This window comes from Natator depressus, chromosome 18 (assembly GCF_965152275.1).
Source record: "Natator depressus isolate rNatDep1 chromosome 18, rNatDep2.hap1, whole genome shotgun sequence".
Classification (NCBI taxonomy): Eukaryota; Metazoa; Chordata; order Testudines; family Cheloniidae; genus Natator; species Natator depressus.
Genome location: NC_134251.1, coordinates 13,138,527 through 13,160,730, shown reverse-complemented (window position 1 = coordinate 13,160,730; position 22,204 = coordinate 13,138,527). Strand labels below are relative to the sequence as shown.

Below are 22,204 nucleotides of genomic sequence, written 5' to 3'. Positions count from 1 at the left end.
TTTTTATGGAATCGCACAATGCAGGGAAATCAAACTGGCAGTGACTGACTCACTGGAAGACTCTAAATTAATCTGTCCTGTCCTCCTTGTGCCAATCTTGTCTAACTCACTGTAGCTCTCGGATGTAGGATGCTTGTTTCCATACCCAGGGTGATCCATACAGGGTGTATCAGTCAGACTGGGGCGTTGGTTGTGTGTTTTTGTGCACTTAGATCTGGGTAGAAGGTTCTCGTCTCTTGTTGCAGCCTGACTGCTTGCAGATGCTTTGACTGTCTTTGGAACTGCAGTCACCAGAGCTAATAAATAAACCACAACACTGCCTTGTCTTAGGGTCATTCTTGAAACGCCCAAGTCGGAATGCCATCTGGGCTGTTCACAACAGTGTGCCAGACCAGGAATTAAGGTGCTTTGCTCCCCTAACCTTCCTGCTGTCTCTCCTCTCAGCTGGACTGGAGATCAGTCAGCAAGGAAGCTTGTGGTCTGTTTTATCAGCCACCAAAGCAGGGCTGTTGCCTGAAGATTCCCAAAGCCTTGCAGGCTTGTGCATACAAACATAATTGAGTGCCTGTACCCAGCAGTATAGATGTTCCCAAATTAAAAACATCCTGCCCCAGGTACTCTGTGCTTCCATCGGCCTCGTTTTGGTGGTCCACCAGCAGATCCAAGTGCAGGATGCAAACTGGGGCAAGGACTCTGCCTTATTAGCATGATGCTACAAACATGAGGGATAGTGGGTGGTGAGAAATGGTGGCTGGCTTTGTCCATCAGTCTAAACATGGCCACCATCTGACAAACTCTGTCTGTGAACTCTGCTCCTTCTACAGGGAGCCAGTTCCCTCCGTTCCAAGGCTGAGGGAGGCAGCTGCCTGTCAGCAGGAACAATCACTTCAGTGATAGAAGTGGACTGATAAGGAAGGGGCAGAGACATGCCTTTCCCTGAATACACTAACTTCTGCAACACTAAATGGCTCTGCCTTAGTTGGGACTGAGCTAGCTGGCTTGGACAGAGAGCCCATGCTTCAGCTGAGCTATTGCTTCTGTCCTGTTACCTACCAACAAGGCTGGCTGGGGCTGAGAGGATACTTGGATGGTGCTTTATATTTCCAAGGTGCTTTGCCGACCTTGGCAGGGGAAGAGGGAGAGCAAAGGATTTGCAGCAGGGAAACCCACTCAGCTGCTGCTCCTCTCCTTCCAAAACGAGTCTTTGCATGTAAATTGACCCCCTTGCAGTTTTTACTTCAGCATATTTATATCCCATCTTTCCCTTGCTATTAACCCTTCCTTTCCCTCCCTGGTACAAGTCTGTGGTGTGCATGAGCTGGGTGTGCCAGATGGACGGGGAAAGGAGGGAAATTTAACCTTTTTTTTGTTTTTGTTTTAACTTGTGCTCTTCTTTACTTTAAAGCAAGCTGAAATTGTGTGATGCTAATAATCATGTTAGACACTGCAGCAGATGTATATGTGGCTGTAATGTAGAGGAATTATTTATGTTCTTATTCTAAAAAATTATATTAATATAATAGCTGATGCTGTTGCCCCAGCTTGTTTGACTCTGTCTTTGAAATTGGGGGTAGGGGGTTGGCTTAATTTGTAAGAGCTGCTTGTGACCAGCATCCAGCATGTGCATAGCTGGGGTGAAATGTGCGGCTTAACGCTTGAGGCTTTCGTGGTAGTAGCGGAAGTTCTCCAAAGGGACAGTATTCAGTTCTGAAGTGCACTTTAAATCGCACCCCCTACAGAGCAGCAGTGAGAAGGTGTCCGATGGAGAGGTCACCTGCACCCTCCCTCCCCAAAGGGGCCATTCCAGGGGGTGGCGACACGCACACACTGACTCACTGCACCTCCCACGCACACTGTAAAATATCCAGTGCTGCTGGTCAGGTGGGAAGCCGAAACTCTCCGTGCTGAATGTGAGTGCTCAGGAAGGGTCCTGAACGAACATGGGGCAAGTGGCTTTCTGGCCATGCTCCATCTGCCCCCTCCTCCCCTAAAGGAGGGTGACTTCTGGGAGAAAGGAATCCTTGTAGGTGGACCTTGAAGGGATGTGAAATGTGTAGGGATCACTTATGCCAGGGCAGATGGAGCCCGAAAGCTGACTGTATATGGCCCTTTCCAGTGGGCAGAGCAGGCATATGTGGAAAAAGCAGATTATCTGGTCTTGACTGCATGTTGCCTTGGTTTTTTCCCCCTCCGTGCTAGTCCAGTCACTGGAATGGGTCCATGTGGGCCCTGCTGGCACGTGCTAACACTGACTACTCCTATCTCCCTCTCTGCCCTGGGGATGACAAGTTGTCCCTGTGCAGTTCCCTTAGATGGCATTCAAAATCCACCCTTTGTGGCCCTTGTTCTGAACTAAGGAAAGGCTTTGGCACAGAGTAGGCCCTGCTGGTGGGAGGCAGCTCTTCCAGTCCTGCATACTGTCCCATATCAGGCAACATTTTACTTAACCACTATTTAAAGTACCTGTACAGTAGAATTGTGGCTGACTGTCTCGTAATTTTTAGAATCACTGTAAACACGACTCGAGATACTAGATTATTGTTCATGACACCGAGTTTTAAAATAAACGGCTTCGTGGCCCTGACTATTTCCAACACCCGTTTGACTCCAAAGCCTTTTTTCATCATTTCGCCACTGCTGCTCAAGTGTTTATACATGCACAACGTGGAGCAACGCAGTTCAGAGCCCGTTTTTAACCCCCTGGGGAGGCAGAGAGAAGAGGTCACAGCTCCATCCTGCATTGCTGTGTTTTTAGGGGCTGATGTGGCTGCTTCCTGCACAGTGACTCTGTTCTTCCTCCTCTTCCTTTCCACCTGCTTCTATAAACTGCTTAGGTGAGCGCTCTACTGCTCAGGCATGGAAACCCGTTTCCATGCTAGGCCCTCTGCTCTAGCTCCTAAGCAGTGCTGAACTCACTCCTCACTATAACTGAGGGGAAGAAGGCACCACTGGACAGGCCACAGAGATGGGTGTTGTAGAAGGGGAAGGCTTTTGCATACACTAAGCTGTGCTTGTTGACTTAAAACAGCCAGAGGACTTAACTTTTTTTACAGTCAAACCAAGAGTCCTTCAGAACTCTCCTCCCCGTCGGTCAGTGCCAGGGGCCTGCTGCGCTCATGTCCTCTACTCAGATTATCTGGCCGCTCTTGTCCTTCTTGACCGTAAGAGTTCTCATATCATTCTGGTGCAAGGGGAATAATTTCCCTCCCTGCTTCCACTGTCTGGGAGACAGGAGACCCTCTGCCCAGGTGAGGTTTAGGGCGCAGTAAGGCTGGAGAGCCGCATGGTCTACAGGAAGAAAATGAGGGAGAAATCTAACTCAAACAGTAGCTTAAATCCCAGTCATGGACTCTGAAAGTGATGAATGACTGTAAAATCTTCAAATTTCTCAAGTGAGAAAGCTCCAACAGCCCATGAACTGGACACAGTGTGTTCAGGCACAGAGAGGAGCTGTCCAAAATCAAAACTTTTGCCCCAAAATGTAGCAAGGTATGGCGGTAGGAGAAAGCAACCTGACGAACCACGTGTGAGGACTTGGATTTGTTCCTTGCTGTTCTGGCCTCTTTGTGTATGGTGGGTATTTCTCTGGGATGGGCGATTTCCACTGACACATCATCTTGTTTCATTTCCATCCCGTTCCAGCTGTGTACATCCATTTCTGCTCCACAGACAGAGCTTGGATCTGGGTGTGCGGGTTCGGGGAGTGGGTGTGCGAACATTAAAGGGTAAAGCTAGACCTGAGAAGCATGGCATCTTGTTCTAGGCCCTCTGGAATCTAGGCAGAGGGAAGATTTTGGTTAACTGATAAGCTGCTTGCCTCTGTTACGAGACATGTCCAGCCTGAGTACGTTACTGTAAGGTTGGCTGATGCAGATCTTGGTTAGCCTGATAGGTGAAACTAGTTGGATAGTTTCTCCCATATTTGCAGATTGCTTTTAGAAAGAGAGGAAAATTTCAGATGTTGACTCTGTCCTTTAAAGTGCAGTGATCTTTTAAAATTAACCTGCTTGTTGTAGACAAATTTGTCTTGTTGCTTCCATTGTGTCACTGTATCACCCCATTATCCATGAAAGAGAATGGCATGTGCTTCATTTGTTTCAAAATGCTATGTAGCATAAATCACCATAAATCTGAGCACAGAGTCAGGGAATTCTGGCAGCTTCTCCCCATTCTGCTTCCTGTATGGCCTTGGGCAAGTTACTTCACTTTTCTGTGTCTGTGTTCCCATCTATAGTGGGAGTAATACTTTACCTCCACAGGGATGTCAAAACTAGATTAGATGTTTCAACGTTCTGAGGTCCTCTGCTATCAGGCACTACAAAAATGTAAAGTATTTATCTAACAAGTTGATGCTCAGTCAGTGTAACTACGGGGCTACATCACTTCGCTCTGAAGTCACTTTCTTAAAATCTGAGAGTCCCTAGACGTCTGATAGTCTAAGTAATGGGAACAAAGTATGCAAATAGATTGTTTTGATGTCACACCATTGCACTGTCTATCCCATTACTCCTCCACGTATTGGCAGTTTGCTTCTCACCACCCCTTGCTTTTCTCTCCTGTAGTTTTTAACTGTTTTACAAATCCTGTAATAGAACATGGGGATATCTTGTATAAAATTTAAATAAAGCAGGTTTTTCCTGTGACATCTTTCAATAATACAATTTAAAAAAGCCACCAAAAACTAAGCTTGTGCCTGCCCCATGATTCTGATGTTGGAGCCTGAGTAAGCATTGTTTTTTGTAGTGTCATTAGAACAGAACTGTCTGTCTGCTGTGTAGATCATCTGAGCTATGTGTACGTGTCCAGGGGCTCTGATGACCATGATTGCTTCAAAATTGCCAGGAGGAACAGAAGAGGGCGGCAATGGGAGTAATCTTTTGATAGATCGTTTGTTAGGGCTATGAACCAATGTCAATGTAGGTGGTAGAATTGTGACATCTAATGCAGCTCTGCTAACTGCATAGTTTATTTGTATGGAGTAATCCTGTGAGTAAAATGCTGGGAAAGTTGTCTTGTCTTGCCCTATTTAAAAAAAACAAAACGCATCCCTGTGGCATGGCTGTCCCAGCTATGGAATAGAACCCTGTTACACAGTTGTGAGAGCTTTATTTTACAGTATCTGACACAGGTATTTTTGGTATGTCTTTCTTTAAATCTACATCTACTCTTTTATGTTCTTATGCCTGGAGCACTGTCCTCTAGCCCCCTCCTGAGACTTGGTTGGGAGCTTTCTGAAATGGTCCAGGGAACCAGGCATGGGTGGTGCGTGAACTGCCAGCTGGGGGAGGCTAGTCCTCAGTCCCAGCCCTTCCACCCAAGGCTCCGCGCCTGGAGCACCAGGAGGGTGGGCAGCACGGCCCCAGCCCTGGAGCACCAGGGCGGCAGCCGCAGCCCCAGAGTGACGGGACGGCGGGTGGCATGTGGCCCAAAACCACACCACCCCCTCCACCGGAAGCAACGTGAGGGCAAGGAGCGCAGCCCCAGTTGGGGCCACCCCACAGGGAGACTGGAGCAGCGACCGCACTGAGCAGAAGCAGGAGGGGGGAGCCTGGGGGCAGAGCATGGGCGGAGCCCCACCTGGCTGTTTGGGGAGGCACAGCCTTCCCCAGCCTGTGGTACCCACTGCCCATGAAACCAGGGCTGCTGTTGCTCTGGATCAGTGGTTCTCAATCTGTGGTCCAATCAGTACACAGCTGCGGCCCATGTGACATCCTCAGGGCAATACAGGTGGTATATATACGTTGTGTGGATGCAGCCCACTTAACACAGACAGAGCTGCATATGCGGCCCCCAGTGGTAAATAGGTTGAGAATCACTGTTCTGGAATATAGGCAAACTTTTAAATTTTCTAAACTTTTCCACGTCGAGAACTCCAGTATTTTGTGTGTGTGTGTCCATGAAAGTAAGAGAGACTAATAAAGCGATATGAGCCAATCAAGCAATGTGCATCACTGGGGAGCACAGTTCCCACTGCATAGCTTTGCTAGTGCACATCTGTATGAACTGCAACCCCTAGAGAAGGAGTGGAGGAAGGATGATTCAGGCATTAGCCTAGGACTTGGGAAATCTCAGTTCAAGTCCCTGCTCCTCCATAGCGTCTCTGTGTGCCCTCAGGCAAGTCCCTTCATCTCTCTGTGCCTCACTGATCCATCTGTACGAGGAGGATAGCAGCATTTCTCTGCCTCGCGGGGTATGTTGTGAGGTGCTCAGATACTACAGTCGTTGGGGGGGGGGGGGGCATAAAAGTAACTTGGCTAGAGAGCAAGCTAGAGAACTGAGGTGCTAGCGAACAAGAGCCCACCACGTTAATGTTCAGTGTATTAGCAAGACCAGAGGTGAGATTTTTAACTCTGAACTCTAGAGATGGAAGCTATTCTATTCACCACCTAGCTCCCATGAACATCATGGCAATCGCAAGCGCACACCATTGGTACTGTACTTTTATGCATTTCATAAGGCATTCTAGTTATCAACATCTGGTCAGATTCTTAGCTGATAATTAAACCAGTGGAGTTACACCAATGTATACCAGGGGAGAATCTGGCCCACCAACTGCTTTGAGCCCGAGGCCTCAATGTAAATTGATGGAATCCCCTGAGTATTATTCCATTGGAGTCTAAACATCAACTTCTCTTTTAGATCTTCCATTCCGACGTTGAGAAACTTAAGTATTGATAGATACGTGATGATGGAGCAGTAGACACACCAAAAATGTGTAACCCCGTCAGTGTCCTGGAACCAAGAAAAATACTAGCTCCCTTGCTCATCAGTCCTAGACTTGCATGTATTCTGCAAAGGCCTAAATAAACCAGTTAGTCAAATTGGCTGCTGCTGCGTTTAACTGTAGCAAAAAGCAATAGTTGTACATACAAGAGGAGCAAACTGGCAGCTGTCTAATTGAACCTACTACGACTGCTATGATCCATGCTGGAAGTCAAGGGAGAAAGCTGACGGGCAAAGGTGACGGGACACTGCTGAAGCGGGCAACAATGGTGCTTTACTGTGAGATCCTTTCCTGTAGAGTAAGACCTTATCCACATGAGTCGGTTGCACCTTTTTAACTGAAGTTGCGATTTTAAACTGGTTTACTTAAAACCAGTGCAAACCCCTGTGGTGGACACTTACTTCAGTTTGAGTGGTTTATTTGGGTGTTGCTTGAGTCTGTTTTTAATTAATTTAGGCTTAACTGAAGTAACTGTCCACACTGGTTCTAAGTAAACCAGTTTAAAATCACACCTTTAGGTTAACAGGTGCAACTGACCCATATAAACAAGGCCAAGCATCTTAGCTTGTTGTGAACTCCTTTAAATGGTTTGTAGCCAGCCCCTGCACTGACTGGAGGTAGATGGACATGGTGGTTTTTTCAGTATTGCTGGAATAGAACATCTGTGGGACACACTTGTTCACATTGGCACCACTTGATGCCAACTCCTGATTAATTTGGTGCTATGTTCCCTGTGTAGACTGACTAGGCATTGGCACAATCCTGGCATCCCCACCAAGCATACCAACCTATACTTAGTTGCACTACTGAGTGTGTGGAGATTTGTCGCTTTGCACTTTTTGTGCATCTGTGAGAGCTCAGTGAGCAGTTGATGCTGGAATTTATCCCTTGCTGAATATTTGTCATGCATATCATTTACAGGTTTATTTCCGGGGATTCGGTCACTCTGTTCCCCAGTGGCTCTGGGATTGGTTTCCCTTGTTCCACTGGCTCGCCGTCTGTTTTTATCCCAACGCCCCCCAGCATCCTCCAGCTGACGAACCAGCAGTTCTTCAGATCCCCACGCAGAGCTTCCTCTTCCTCGCTCCCTGGACGTCTGAACAGGGCCCTCTCACTGGGCACCATCCCTTCCCTAGCCAGGACAGGTAAGGCATGCACCACATTTCTACACCTGATGGAAATGAAAGTGTAGCTGTGTTCATACTCGAGTGGGAGTGAGTCATGGAATCCCACCCACTGTAATGTGCCTGGCCTGTTGCCTAATAGACTAGTAAGTCTAGTTAGAGGTCATTGTTGTGCACTGTATGATGTTGCTTGTAAAAGTGCAAACTGAGTGGTGAGTACTAGTTATTCGGAATAAGTTGCTGCACGCTGGTGGGCAGTGACGAGTTGGGCATGCACACACGTTCCTTGCAGGTCTTGGACGAGGTATCTCATAGATACGGTAGGCACAGCATTTATAGCATAGGGCTTGCTTCTAAGATGGTCAGCCTGCCGGTTCGGTATAACTGATTCTTCAAAGGCAACAGAGAGTCTGTAAGCTGGCGCTCGTGCACATAAGCTAATTCTTATTGCCCGTGTGGCAGCTATTGATAAGAGTTACGTGTAAATGCTTTTCATTGATCCTTGGGTGGTTGCAGTCCCTGTAGTGCAGAAGAGTACCATACAATGCTCTTCCATGGCTATTGGTCAAGCGGTTGATTTTAATACTAGACAACTAACTTTGGTATTGTCACCACCTAGGTAGAGCAAAGAAGCTCTTAGGTTGGTAGGTGAGTAGCTGTGGGTGGAGTTTTGTGGAGCTGGGAAGCCAGAATAAAGAGCATTGCCCCCAGTGACTGACCAGCTTAATGTTTCCAGTCAGAGGTTCTCTTTGGGTTTTCCAGAGAGTTCCATTCCCCAGCAGTGGACTAGATTGAAAGTTATTAGTTCTCAGGAACTGTAATCACAAAAATCATGTGAGGAGAGGATCAGTCACTCAGATTTGTCTTTCAGGTGTGTCACTATGTCTCCTTTAGGGCCTTTCAACCCAAAGCTCTCCATGAGCTGCAGACACAGGGCTTGCTTTGCCCACTGCTGACACACAAGGCAGCGATTGGAATGCCTCAGCCCCACAGCACAGCTGTCACAGTATCAGGGATCACTGCCCCTGTATTCCTCCCTCCATGGTCCACTCCAGGCGTGCCCAGTCAGGACTCAGAACTCCTGCCATTGCCTGTCTCTGGGTAGGGACCCTGTTTCCACTGCCTTCTGACCAGGGGTTTTAAGGCTGCACAACCCCTGCCTTACACTGTGATATCCCCAGCAAGCCAGACTGCCTAATGGCCAGCGCTGATGCTTTGCTTTCTCTCTGAGGGCTATGACAGATGTGATTTACCAGTCATATAAATTGCTGTTCTAAGCAAGCACATTTATTCCTAAAGTGGAAACATCACTGAGAAAACATAATAAAAACAATAAACACATTTAAACATACCAGGAGTCACCCATCTGTCTTATGGGGCCCTAAGAGGTCAAAGTCTTCCCAACTCTTCCGCGATTGCTGGGACCCTCCCTTGGACAGAAGATCCTGCCTTATAATCAGTGTCTGTCTCAGCAACAGGCCAGTAGCAAAGACCAGGATGGCAGAGTCAACCTTTCTGGGATTTGAACCTGTGGACTTAGGGAATTGTGTTTGCTGCAGATCTGATCCTTAGACCATTGAACCATCCCTCCAACGGGCGTTTGAGGTAGGCTGCAGAGAGCAACATTGCAATGTTAACTTGTTACCAACTGTCAGATTGAGCCTGTCTTTGAAAAGTGACTCTTGCTTAACAATCTCCTGGTTTTAAAGCCCCAGCTGTCCCTGACTCAAGGCTCATCTGCATGAAAAATTCTATAGTGGCCTAGCTGCACCATGGGTTCTCTCGTCAGCCTAGGTAATCCACCTCCTCGAGAGGCAATAGCTCTAGTGCAGAGTACTCTGATAGAAACACTGCCTCAAGATGTCTGGGTGGGCTAGATCTTGTCCTCAAAGCCTCCTAAGAGACTCTGGTCTCCAATTCCTAGTAAAGGGGCATCTGGGTCTCTTAGGGCAGCTTGGAAAAGTTTAGCCTCCACATTTGTGAAGAGAGGGAAAGATCAATCATTGAGGATGACCACCAATGTAGTGTGGATCCTTGCCCTCGGTGGGAGTCCTCTTCCAAATGAGCTGTCATGGGAGATCAAATTGCCTTTGTTTTGAGGGTGGAGGAGAGAAAGCAAATATTTTACCCACAGGTGGTTGTGCAGTGCGTTAGAAGTATTTTTTGGCCGGGGGGAGATAGGAAGCTTAATAAAAGTCAGTCTCTTAGAGTGGGACATTCCCGTCCTCCTCAGCAACAGAAGCGTAAAACACACTGCTCAAATCTGTCATCTGGACCAGTGTGCTGTACCTGGAGCCAGAAGTGTCTGGGGAGAATTTACAGCCATCAGCAGGGTCTTGTATTCCATACCCTGATTCCAGACCTGCTCTGGTAGTAGTTCTGAGTGTCTCTGAGGTCTTTTAAACACCCTAACAAGTGCCCCAGCCTGTGGTCTCCATTTCACTGTCGAGATCCGGGTCTGTCTCAATTTAAATGTACACTTCCAACACACCCACTCTTTTCCTGGAGGGCTTTTTTTTTTTAGGAACGTGTTTAGAGGAGGCAGGTGAACAGAGCTGTTGAGTTTAAATAATAGTAATTGCAGTTTAAATCTCTGCATGTGGGGGAGAACCAGGCTGCAAAGCTGCAACATTTTCTGGTGGTTTTTTTTGTTTTTTGTTTTTAAATGTGAATTCAGTGCCAGTCAAAGGTACAAACTTGACCGCTCTGGAGCTTGAAGACATCTAAAATAAGTGCAACCCAGGCAGCAATGATGCAAACATCCCCTGCACGCTGCCCATCCAGCATGCTCAACCTTCACCTATTGTGGTATCTTCTAGGCGTGAAAGAGTTCAGTTCTTGGGCCAATGTCGGGTGGGGGGGAGGCGTGAGCTCATTACGATAGTGGTTGTGGGAAGAAGAGTGGAGCTGTCTTTGTCTTAAAGTAACTGAACAAAACGGGCCTGAGTCACTACGTTAGCTTCTCCTAGTCTGAGACCGAGGTCTCGTCGACATAACTTACTGCATGGCAAGGCGAGCGTGAATCTGCAGTGCACCAGCTTGCTGAGCAGGAACTTGTGTAAACTAGCTCTGATTTATCTGTTTCTCACTGGAGTACATCTGCTTGTGGGTAAGGCTGCTTTTTCTCACTACAAACTGATGGGGCAGAGGATTGGGCCATCTTTTAAGTCTGATTTTATTGTGCACAAACACAGCTGCAACCCCCCACGCTCCCGGTTTTGTACTGTCTGGCTGGGAGGGCCTCTGACAAGAGTCTGTGCAGTGCAGGGAAGATTTATAAGGCTGATGAAAGATTCTTTCCTACCAGTGCGTTAAACCTCAGCCCTAAATTTGTTCTTGAAACCAGCAAGCACATGCCACTCTCCATCCAAAGGAAGCGCTGACCTGCCCTGTCAGTGAGTGATTACCAAGGGTCAGAGGCCAAGCCACTGATGGGTTCTAGAATAACACCACAGTGGTAAGAGCAGCCAAGCCTTTTTTGTTCAGTTTGGCTCGTGCCACCAGCTGCTCTCCTGGATCCATCAGGAACAGTTGAAAGAACAGCCGTGCAAAACCTTTCAGCTGGACGGTGGCTTTTTGGCACAGCATTCTTCTTCCTATTCCTTTACAACTGGGGACAGCAGGTGCAAATCTGCCATGCAGCTGTGATTCCCCCCCCCCCACCACCACCACCACCACCCTCCCGCTCCACCATCCTTGTGTGGTCCATACTTTTGCTTGGCTTTGCAGCTCCAGGCTGAGGCACCAGGGCTGAGCAGTGCATGGAAGCTTGCCCTGTCTGTGCCGCATCTCTTCTGCGCATAACAGGGCTTTCAGTCTCCAAACCCATTTGGCACCTCTAGCAATATTTATTTAAATAGCTTTGTTCCAAAGGACAATGTCAGGACTGAGGTTTTGGGGATAACGCTTGGGTCTCCTGGTTCTTGCAGCTTTATCTGAACTTTACCATAGGTTCCTCGCTGCACATCCAAAGACGCAGATGGAAATTCATGTGATTCTGTCACTAGAATGTGAGAGAGAGTTGCATGCTCAGTCATGCAGGAGAGGGTGGAATCTTTTCTCTACCTTCCATCCTTTAAGATCGTGACAAGCCACCCCATGGTGCAAATGCATGGCAGGAAATGTGCACCTAATGGCCCTTGTCTCCCTGGTGAGGGAGATGGTGAGGGAGCCACATGCAAGCGACTGCTGGGAGCTGGTACTGATGCTTTCTAAAATAGCACTGAGCCCGCAACGCATTTAAGGCGCTGTGCGGTCCAGACCCATCGAAATGCTGAAGTCCCTGCCAAATCAGGGGAAGCTCCAAGCACAGGGCTTAGAACCTAAAGATCCTGGCTCGGTTTGTACTTTTGCAATCAGAGAGAACTGGAAGGGTCACTTGAGCAGAGGTGGGATCCTGAAAGTAATGGGCACCACAGTAAAGTCCCGTAAGTTACTGGCTGCGCAGCACAGAGTGGTAGAATCTTCTGCTGGTGTCGGTTAAACCACAAGTCTCCTTGCCAGCGTCTTCCTTTTTCTCTTCCTGCTGCCTTCTCAGACCCTCTCCCTAGCTCTTTGTCAGGCCAGCAGCTTCTTAGTTCATTTAAAATACAGAGCAACTCAAACAAGGATAAAGATCCTCTTGGTAAGCACCAAGGGTCATAGATTTGTCCATAGCTGTAGAACGAAGGAGCAGGCTGTGCGCAGCACCTGCAAAGGCTGTCTGGGGAACATGGGAGGGGAGGGGGCGAGTTCTTCTCTCTCGCTGCTGTGGGACTCTCAGCCTGCCTCCTACCCAGAACTTTTTTGAAGTTTGCTGGCTGCTTCTGTTCCCCTGCAGCCAGGCAGAGAAGGGATCCCTTTCTGCACACAAGGCCCGAGGGAGTACTTGTGCACTCAGTGTGCTTGGATTTGCCTTTGCACTTCTCAAGCATTCAGTTGGTGCTGGCTCCCCCTACAGCACTGAGCATTTCCAGCTCAGGCAGGAGAACTGAACCATAAAAGGCAGGGGATGCAACTCCGAAATAGTTACTGAGCAGCCTTGGTCGCCAGAAACGCTCTCACACAATGCATCCATTGCTCAGACTCTCTGAGAAGCTGAGACATATGGTGTAGTAGTAATACCGTATGTTTCTCTCTGTGTGTCCTCATCCCAGATAGTTTAACCCTAGTTTTGCCAGTCAATGAAATGCAGCCACTTCTAGGGGCAAAGGTGACAGTTCAACACCACACTGCACAGTAGGGCAGGGAATAAGAAGGGGGAATGTTGAATTGAAATGGAGGGCCCTTCACTTGGCAGTGGGCAGGACCCTGGGGTGACACCCTATAGGGTCTTAAATTGGGCTTTTGGTCTCAGCCGCATCTTGTGAGGGGGGTTCTATGGGAGCCAGTCACGAAGGGCTTTATCGAGGATTTAAGGGAAGTTAGGAAAGGAGGCGCAGGGAAGGAAGCAACAAATGGGGCCAGAATCACGCTGACTATGGAACTAGAGCTAGAAGTGGCTTAGCCTTAGTCCATGCAGCTTTACTTTGGCAGTGGTGACTCTTACACCGGGTCCCTGAATGCCACCCGGCTGCCTGGGTCCAGGTAATTAAGCTGAGTTTGTCTTCAGCAGCTTGCCCTCTGGTCGCCCTCAGTGGGGGTGGAAGCCAGCTCTGTAGACAGAGGGGTGATCTGGATGACTGAACTCTCAAACCCCTGTGCACCTCAGGCCTGTCTCCCCTTAGCCACGGTGTGACAGCTTGGGGTTATGAAGAGCCCCTTTTAGCAGAGCACACGACAGTCCTGGGAGGAAGTTGCTGGAGCTGGTATATTAACCCTGGTACATTAACTTGTGTTAGCGAGGCTGGACAACACAGGTGCTTTTCTTGGTGCTTGCTACAGTATTTAGCACCTGTGCTGAGTTTCTTTGGTTTGCTTTTTAGATTCTGGCTACTTGTTCAGTGGAAGCCGCCCGGCGTCCCAGGGATCTCAGTCTAAGGAGTCGCCTGCATCAGGTAAGGGCGAGAACTTGCAATGCCGAGACTCCCAGGGGTTGAAATGACTTGCTTAAAACATGTGGTAGAAGGTTAACCCTATTTCTTCCCCATCTCTTCCCTCCTGCCCACTTTCCAATGAAAGGTCAGAGTAATCATTAGTAAGATTGCAAGTAGCACCTTGTAGCCTGAACTGAGGCTCAGACCCCCATCACGCTAGGTGCTGTACTTCCACACAATAAGGAAACCCTTGCCCACAAAAGCTTACAATTAAGTAGACAAGACAGACATAGAAAGGATGGAGCAGTTATGTGACTTACCCAGTGGGCTACAGCATCTGCAGGGGAATCAAGAATTGAACCCAAATCTCGAGTGTCCAGTGCAGTGCTTTAAACACAAGACCAGCCTTCCTTGGATTTGGATCTGACCTTAACATGATGCCTTCTGAGTGGGTGAGGGTCAGAGTGACTTCCAAACACTATTATTTTTCCAGATCATACGGCTCCAAAGGTCTCTGCAGTGCAACTCCACTGCTAAAGTCCTTCCCTGTTCCCTCACCCACCAAAGTCAGGATCACGGTTTGCTAGTGTAGTGATGCATCAGCAGTGCTATAGCTACAAGTGCTCTGCATCGCCCTTTATAAAACCTTATTGCAAATGGGAATACAAAATGGGCTGGAAAATCTAGTATTTCAGAGAGAGAGAGAGAGAGACACACACACACACACACCTTTTAAAGTCTACATTTAGTGCCAGAGAGAGCCCTGTAGGCTCTAGGCAGCTGCATTGGCAGCAACAGTGCAAGTATGTTGCATTTCAACCCTGATCTGGAGGGCAACACCTCAAACCTAAGAGGGAAACTTGCTCTCCATGCCCGCTCAGTCCTTGGCCTCTTCCCAGAGACTGGCCAGTTGCAACAGTTTTGTTGCCCACTGGGGTGTGGTCTGAGACTTCTGCTATTGCTCGGGATGTTACACGCACAACTGGACCTTGAATTGGCTCAGTCACTTCGTGGCAGTATAGCTTGCTGCCATGGAAGAGTTCAGGTTCTCCATTTCTTGGGCCAACAGGGACGGGGAATGCTGCAGAAGTAGCATCATCCTGCCTTGAGGCAGAGAAGAACAGGAAGAGGGTGCATGTGTGGGCTGGAGTGCTTTATCCCTGCAACAAGTGTATGCAGTTACGGTTACCTGGCTTTGGAGAGAGGTGAATGTTATGTAGGGCCACTGAGGAAGAACTGAAGAGTAAAGGGTAAAAGCTACTCTGTGGTATCCCCAGGCTTCACGGTCTTTTGATAGCTGCAGAAATATTGGAAAACATGTAAAAGCTGAGATCTCGCTTAGTGATTTCAAGCTGTCCATCTGCAGCTCTTTTCCTCTTTCTTTAGGTTTTGTTTTGTTTCTTTTCCCCCTGTCCAAGGAACTGATTATCAAACTTCCTTGTCTGCTGTGCCTGTTCGCTGCCCCATCATACCGGTGACCTGTCTGTTGCACTTCTGACCCCAGACAGACCTTCTGTCCCCGTCTGGATCCCTTGCCTCTGCATCAAGTTTGTACTGCCCGTGTTTTAACAATCCGAATGCAGCTGCAGTCTGGGTTAATTCCCTGCCCACCCCCCACTTTCCTGGTGTACTCTTCAAACAAACGGTCTGAAAGTATCTGCCAAAATCACTCCTTTAAAAATAAGTTGCATGCAAAATGTAAACTCCACTGAAGGAACCCAGCGACCAGACCCAAAGGGGGTGTCGGGCCATTAAAAACTTACCTTCTCTCTCCTGTTCTAAGTGTTCTTCTCCCCTCCAAAGTTACCCCATTGTGATGCACCAGCATGAACCATGATGTGACATCGCGGTTACAGTACCAGAAAACCCAGCTGAATTTGCTCCATTGAGTTCCATGATAGATGCTGGGGTGATGGTGCAGTAGAAGTGGCTGATCTATGGCTTGGGGAACCTTAAAGGGTGGAAAGGGTAAGAGGGGGTTGAACCTGGGCTGCATGAGGTGAAAAGTTCAGTGAACGGAGAGGAGAGTTGACCTTCTAACCTCCTGTTCTGTTGGGCAACAGTGAATTTAAACCATCTCCATTTAAATGGAGCAAAGTCTTGGGCCTTTTCCTAAGACAAGTTGCACAGATCTAACGCATCATTTTATAAGTCAGCTTAGTCAAATTGCTGCAATGCTTGTGTATAGACACAGCCTTAACGGAGTTAACTGAGGACTACTATGATATGCCTTGTTTCCCCAAGTTCCTTTGCAAAGATAGAAGTTTTTGGCTCTGACCCTAGGAAACGGCAGAGAATTACTTTTGAATCACACCCCCACACACACACCCCCGATCTTACAATGTGTGTTCTCAGAGTAAAGAACGGGCATAGACAAGATGCTCTGGTCATTCATAGCACAGCAAGGATTTTTTGAAATGAATAGGGACACATACACACCCTCCTCTCTGACTGGTTGGCGAACACACCCACCACATTTCCCAGCCTAAATCCCCTCTCTCTGCCCCCCGGCGCGTCTCCATTTCAGAGTACTACTCCCTGCTGTCTGGAAGCTGCGCTCCATCCCCCATCCCATCTCCAGCACCTTCGGTGGCTGGCTCCGTCACCTCCAGCTCCGGCTCATTGCATTACCGCCGGCCCCTCATCAGTCCTGCACGCCTGAACCTGAAAGGGCAGAAGCTGCTGCTTTTCCCATCTCAGAGTGACGCCCTGCACTTGCCGACCAGCTTGGATGAGCCTCCGCACCCCGACAGCAAAGTCTTCGCTGCTGAGCTGACCCCGTTCCCAAAAAAGAACCTCCGTGAGCGGGGAATGCCTGGTACGTGCCTGACCTCTTCCCCAGCGTCCAGTCCAGTCGCAGTCGGTCAGCTTGCAGGCTAAGCAGTTGGCAAAAGGAAGGGGAGACGATCAAGGAAAACCCAAGTGGTACCGATGGTTCGGTAGCTGAGAGTCCCTATTGGGTCCAGTGGCCCTTTGTGTCATTAGGGGACCACTGTACTACTAGAGGCCCTGTCCTTCAGATTCGAGGTGAAACCAAGATCCTCTCCACTTGCCATTTAAGATCCCATTGTTATTATTTATTTTTATTATTTGGATGATCATAGGTGCTTTCACATGATTAAGGGTGTTAGCCCAATTGTCCTGACCGCATTCTAGCTTGAATAATTACATTCTGACTTCCGAAATTCATCCAGCCATTGCAGTTGTGGTAGGATTGTTTGTTTCACACTGATGAATTATGCCAAAGAGCTCCTGGATTTGTCTTTTGTCTTCACTTCCAGTCCTAACCTCTTGTGCAGCACTGCTCTGCAATGTTTCACCATCCAATTCTGGCGACAGGCTTATAATTTCCATTGCATCTGTTTTTTTCTGATGGTGCCTCTTCCTCTCCTCTCGCAGATATGAGGTCAGTCGGGGAAAGAGGGAGTATTTGCAGTAATAATTCCATCAAAAAAGAGGATAATTCGTCACATTCATCCACCTGTGTGGTGGACACAACCACCAAAGGAGAAGACCCAGCAGGCTGGAGAGGTGGGTGGCAGGCTGTGTGTGTGTCTCAGAGAGAGAGAGAGAACTAACTGTTCATTGTGTCTAAGTGACTTGGCAATAATCAAACAAAAAATAATTGGCAGAGACAGGAGAAGGCGGCAGATCTCCTCTGTGCCAGTCCTGTGCCTTTACTACAAGGCTCTCCTTATTCCTCAGACTGTCGGAGAAACACTGAGCACTACAGTGTTCTCCTGGGTCAGGAAACGGTGGGCGAGATTAGAAGGGAATGGGAAAGAATTGGATGGAGAAGTACATCAGAGTCTTTCCTGCCTGGATTGTGGCTGGAAACCTGGTTCACCAACTTCTGATCCGAATAAAAACATTGGGCCTGGAAAGGGAGACTTCTGTTCGTTATTTCATCAAGTTCCTTACCAGTTCTTACTGGCATCTTCTTTTCTTTTTTTTTCCCTCCTCCCTCCCATCTCCGCCCCTGCAAAGGTCATTTTGGTAACTCCACTATCCGAGGTCTCCTTGCCGTGAGCCTGACAGCCAATGCGATCTTCACATCAGCCTACCTCTACCAGAGCCTGCGCTGACCTGCGCCACCCCGGCTCTTCGTGGCGCCACCTACTTCCCAAGAGACTGCCACGAGAACAATTCAACCGCAGCTTTGGTGTCTTATGGCCGTGCCACAGGTGCATGCTCCTTATCAACCACTGCCTGCCAGGCTGCCCCAGGGACACAGAGCCAGACAGCTGCCGCTGCCACCTCGGAGCAGAACGTATTGAAGGGCTGTTGTGATGCTGGAGGTGGCCAGCGGGACTCTTCGTAATACCCAGCTCAAGGTGAGAGGTCAGCTAACGTCCCTTGCACCTTCTTTCTAAAGAATCTGTCTGTGGCATGAACTGGAGAAGATGTAAATGACCTGGTTGGCTTTGTCTCCTCCCATCTTTCCCACCTATTAACCAACCTCGGAAGGACGGTCATGATGGAATAAGAAGAATTTGAACAAATAAGTTGGAGACAAGAAGCAGGACCTGGTCTTCAATTATTGAAATGGCTTCCCTAGCCTGGTTTCCTTGTTGACACCTATTCTCCCTCCCTCTCACTCTCCCCGGTTCTGTTCTATATGAATGGTTTTATGTCCTCCTTAAGGTTTCCGGAACCCATAGCGGGGACCTTAGCTGCTCTGTGATTCTCTTGCAGAGTGAGTGTGTGTGTGCGTGCGTGCGTGCAATCTGCTGTCTGAGGTCTCTAGCCAGTTGCCTTCCTGCAATTCTGGCTCCTGGTAACCATTCATGTCCATTGCTCAAACCAGTACAGTTGCTGTAGAGCTGGGCACATCTGCATTAAAAAAGCAAATCCATGCTTTTCGCCTCGCCAGGAGGTGCCAATACTACTGTAATATGTGCCCTGATGCACTTGCATCGGGCCTCAGGAGCTCCAGGCTGCAGCTCTGACTGCTGATGTGTTTGCTGACATTGGGAGCTGCACAGCTTGTTCTTACTGTAAACCACATAAACATACTGTTTTGGAAACTGTGTGAAGAACGCTTCTAACAGGGAGGAGTCTGATAACATGCCCCACTCTAGAGGCCTGGCTCCTCATGGTTGGTGGAGGCCTTTATCATTCACTATTTAAGGTATTGTCTTCTTGGCTAAACTGCAAGTCTGTCTCAGCTAGAGATGCACCAGACCAGCTAAACGGCCAGGATGTCGCTTAAAATTCATGGTGCTAGCCCAAGACTTTCAAAAATAGTTTCTAATTTTGAAAGTCTCAATTTTTTGGGTGTCCAACTTGAGATGTCTTAAAGGAGCCAGGTAATTTTTTTCCAGAGGGTGAGTGTTCAGCGCTCCTTGGAAATCAGGTCCCTTTAAGGTGTCAAGTTGGACACCCAAAATCATGGGTATGTCTGAAAATTATGGCCCCAATGTCTAAATTCCTCCATGCCAACCACATGGCACAAAGGGAGACCTGGCTAACACAAAGGATGAGGCCTCTGAAGCATGACAGGACTCTGCCCAGAACCTTCCTGTGGTTCTGGTCCTGTTCTCCTTTTGGTCTTGAATCCTCTTACGTCTCCACATCTTCTTCTGTTTTGGAACTACTGAATTGCGCTTGCCATGTCTCTTCCCCTCTGCATGCCCTGCTACTGTCTACTTTGGGCATTCCTCCTCCTCCTCCACACCCAACCACTGTGGTAGTCTGCTGGCGATAACAGACTTCCCTATTAATCTGAAAATCTCACCTCATAGTGGAGATCTGGTGCTTTGAGAAACTGCTTTTCCTTCATGTTGCTTATTGAGCCATCATGCCCTCTCCTAGGACAAACAAAGTGATAACCAAACACTCTAATCAATGTGCTGCCCATCCAGGTGAATGGCCTTTATTGCTGGTGACTCAAGTCTTGCTCTCCCTGTGTCTCTGCACCTATTCTTGCATTATCTTAGCAACCTTCTTCTAGCCCCTATTGGTCCGGGAAGCCCTCCTACTACCTTCTCCTCTCTCTCGTCACATGCAGGAGACTGACTGCCACGGGCTCTTATCAAGAGATTGTGGAAGCAGGATCTCTGACTCTGTAGCTTTGTCTGGACCCTCCTTTGGTGTTCTGGCCTGGCTGTCTACCAGGCAACTCCTTCCCCACGGCCTAGATTCAGACTAGCAACTGTATCAGAAATAGTGGGCCATGCCGTATGCTGATTAGTAACTCTTTGTAACTTGCATTAAATGTTTCCCATGTTTGGGCTAGTCTGCGACCTCACAGTGGTGAGATGTGTCCCTCTGACGTTTCTTTGGGTTGTATTTAGTGTTCATACAGGCAAAAAACTGGTAGTGGCATTCCATAAGCATTCTCCATACCGCTGTGGCACTGTAACTCACTCCTGACCCGCAGCAACCCGTGGTATCCTGGTCAGGGCCCCTTGTCCTGACTTTTGGCATGCCCACATGCTCCTAAGGGGAGACTGGCATGCCGTAGAGTACGGTGGCCTTGTATGTCTTATTGTGATAGATGTGCACTGTGACTTTGCTTATGCCACGAAATTCGTTTCACTTCTCACCTCACGGTCTGTGCTGAATTTACCCACCACCACATCTAGCACGTGGCCCCGCTTCACATGGTTTTTATTTGTCCCCACCAAACTCCAGTGCTGGATTTGCCCCTGTCTAGCATTTCTTCTTTGTTCCCAGCACCCGCGGCTCTGTAGACTCCCAGCCCCTCCTTTCTTCCTCTTGCATGTTTCTTGTTTCAGGAACTCCCTGATTCCATTTCTGAATCTGCTGCTAGGAGGTTGGGCTCCTGGCCAGGTATTTAGGTGACCCTGTCTGAAGCCGTTTTAAGACTTTTTGGATGCTCTCACTTAAGAGGAAAATCACAAGCCCTTTCAATCTGGTGCTAGAACAAGGCAGGAGCGATGCTATTGCTGATGCAGAGCCTTCACTGTTGTTAGTGTGTGTGTGTGCATGTGTGTGTATAAATGTTTGAAGAGTTTCTTCATTTTGAAAGATCTGAGCCCATGTTTGTCACTATATTGTCAGCCTTAATCCAGCTACTGGACACTATGTCCATCCTGCTGCTGTTCTATATAATGCTGGTTTGGAGGAATCAAAAAAATGGTTCCCCGGTCAAAATCTTTGTGCATGAATTGCTGGTGGCATGGGTCTTCGTACAGTATTGTTCAGGGATGGAATTTTATTTTTCTAATTGTTTTTGCTGTAAAAGCCTTTTAGGGGTGGGGATGGATGTAAACTTTCTGTACATTAAACAAGATTTGAGCTTTATTTAAATAAGGTCATGGTTGACTTAGAGGTGGGACATAAATGAACTCTTACCAAAAGGAACTTCAGCCCTGCTGCTGAATGATCACCCTCTCCTCCCCATCGTCCCTTAAAGATGCACACATCCTTCTTCTCTGTGCCCAGATTTATTATTCATGTCCCAAGACCCTGGAGAGTCTTCCCATGATGATGTCAGCTCTGAATTAAGAGTATCTTGGATTCCCAATGCTACTTTTCAAGGGCATAGCTGTATCAGCAGGTGTGATGTATATTGTTCAGGGAGTGAAGAGAGTTTGGAGAACGAGTTGTCATATCCTATAATAGCCCAGACCTAGAAGTAAGCATTCCTGGCACATAAGCGGACTGAACTCACTGCAGTTCAGCCCGCTTACTCAGTGGCAAATTTTGGCCAGTGAACGTCCAAATCCCACTCCCTATTCCTGGGTGACAGTAATATTGTGAAACATTGCTGAACTAGTTGGGGGTCTCTAAAGTGATGCAGCTGGGAGCCGGTGCTGCCTCTGGATATCTCTGAATACTGCTATATTTCCCAACCACCCTTCCTGGAAATATCCTTGTCTTAACTTCTGTCCTAGATGTTTGTAAGAACATCAGAAAGCACCTATTTCGTCAGTGCAAGGAAGCTGTTTCCACAAACGCTGCCTCCAGAAGTGACTATCAAATCCTCTGTGTCCTTGGATGGGTGGGGAGGGGTTTGAGGTACCTGCTGGTAGAAGCAGGTATTTGCGGAGGGTGGGGAATGATGATAAAGCGGAGTCCTAAACCTTATCTCCTACTAAAGAAATGTTGTATGTTATCTGTATGCTTGCTTTGGGCTCTGACGCTGTACAGTTTAGTTATATTGTGCTCCAGTTACGGGGAAATCTGTCCCTGGGAGGTTTTTAGTTCATGCTCGGTGTTTAAAGAGGATTATTTTTCTTTAAAAAACAACAGAAAAAAATACCCCCAAAAATTTGAAATTATAAATCTCATTTTAAATGTCTTTTATTTCTCTGTGTGTGTGCGCGTGCGCATATGGGTGGGGGGGAGACCGCCGGTGTGTGCGCATGCGTACCTTGCACTCAAGCTGTGATCTCAAAGCTACACAGAGTTAGCAGACAACTCAAGGCAATGCA

General features: G+C 48.1%; 1 protein-coding gene across 1 annotated transcript in view; it reads left to right on the top strand.

Annotated features, from left to right (window-relative positions):
- TMEM201 (transmembrane protein 201) overlaps positions 1–21,730 on the top strand; it is a 50,075-nt gene extending 28,345 nt beyond the window's left edge. Inside the window, exons 7-11 of the mRNA XM_074933975.1 lie at positions 7,646–7,869; positions 13,752–13,823; positions 16,330–16,620; positions 17,202–17,333; positions 17,790–21,730. Coding sequence (XP_074790076.1) covers positions 7,646–7,869; positions 13,752–13,823; positions 16,330–16,620; positions 17,202–17,333; positions 17,790–17,887 — 817 coding nt within the window. The 3' untranslated portion in view covers positions 17,888–21,730. The remainder of the gene's footprint in view (positions 1–7,645; positions 7,870–13,751; positions 13,824–16,329; positions 16,621–17,201; positions 17,334–17,789) is intronic.
- The last annotated feature ends 474 nt before the right edge of the window (positions 21,731–22,204 follow it).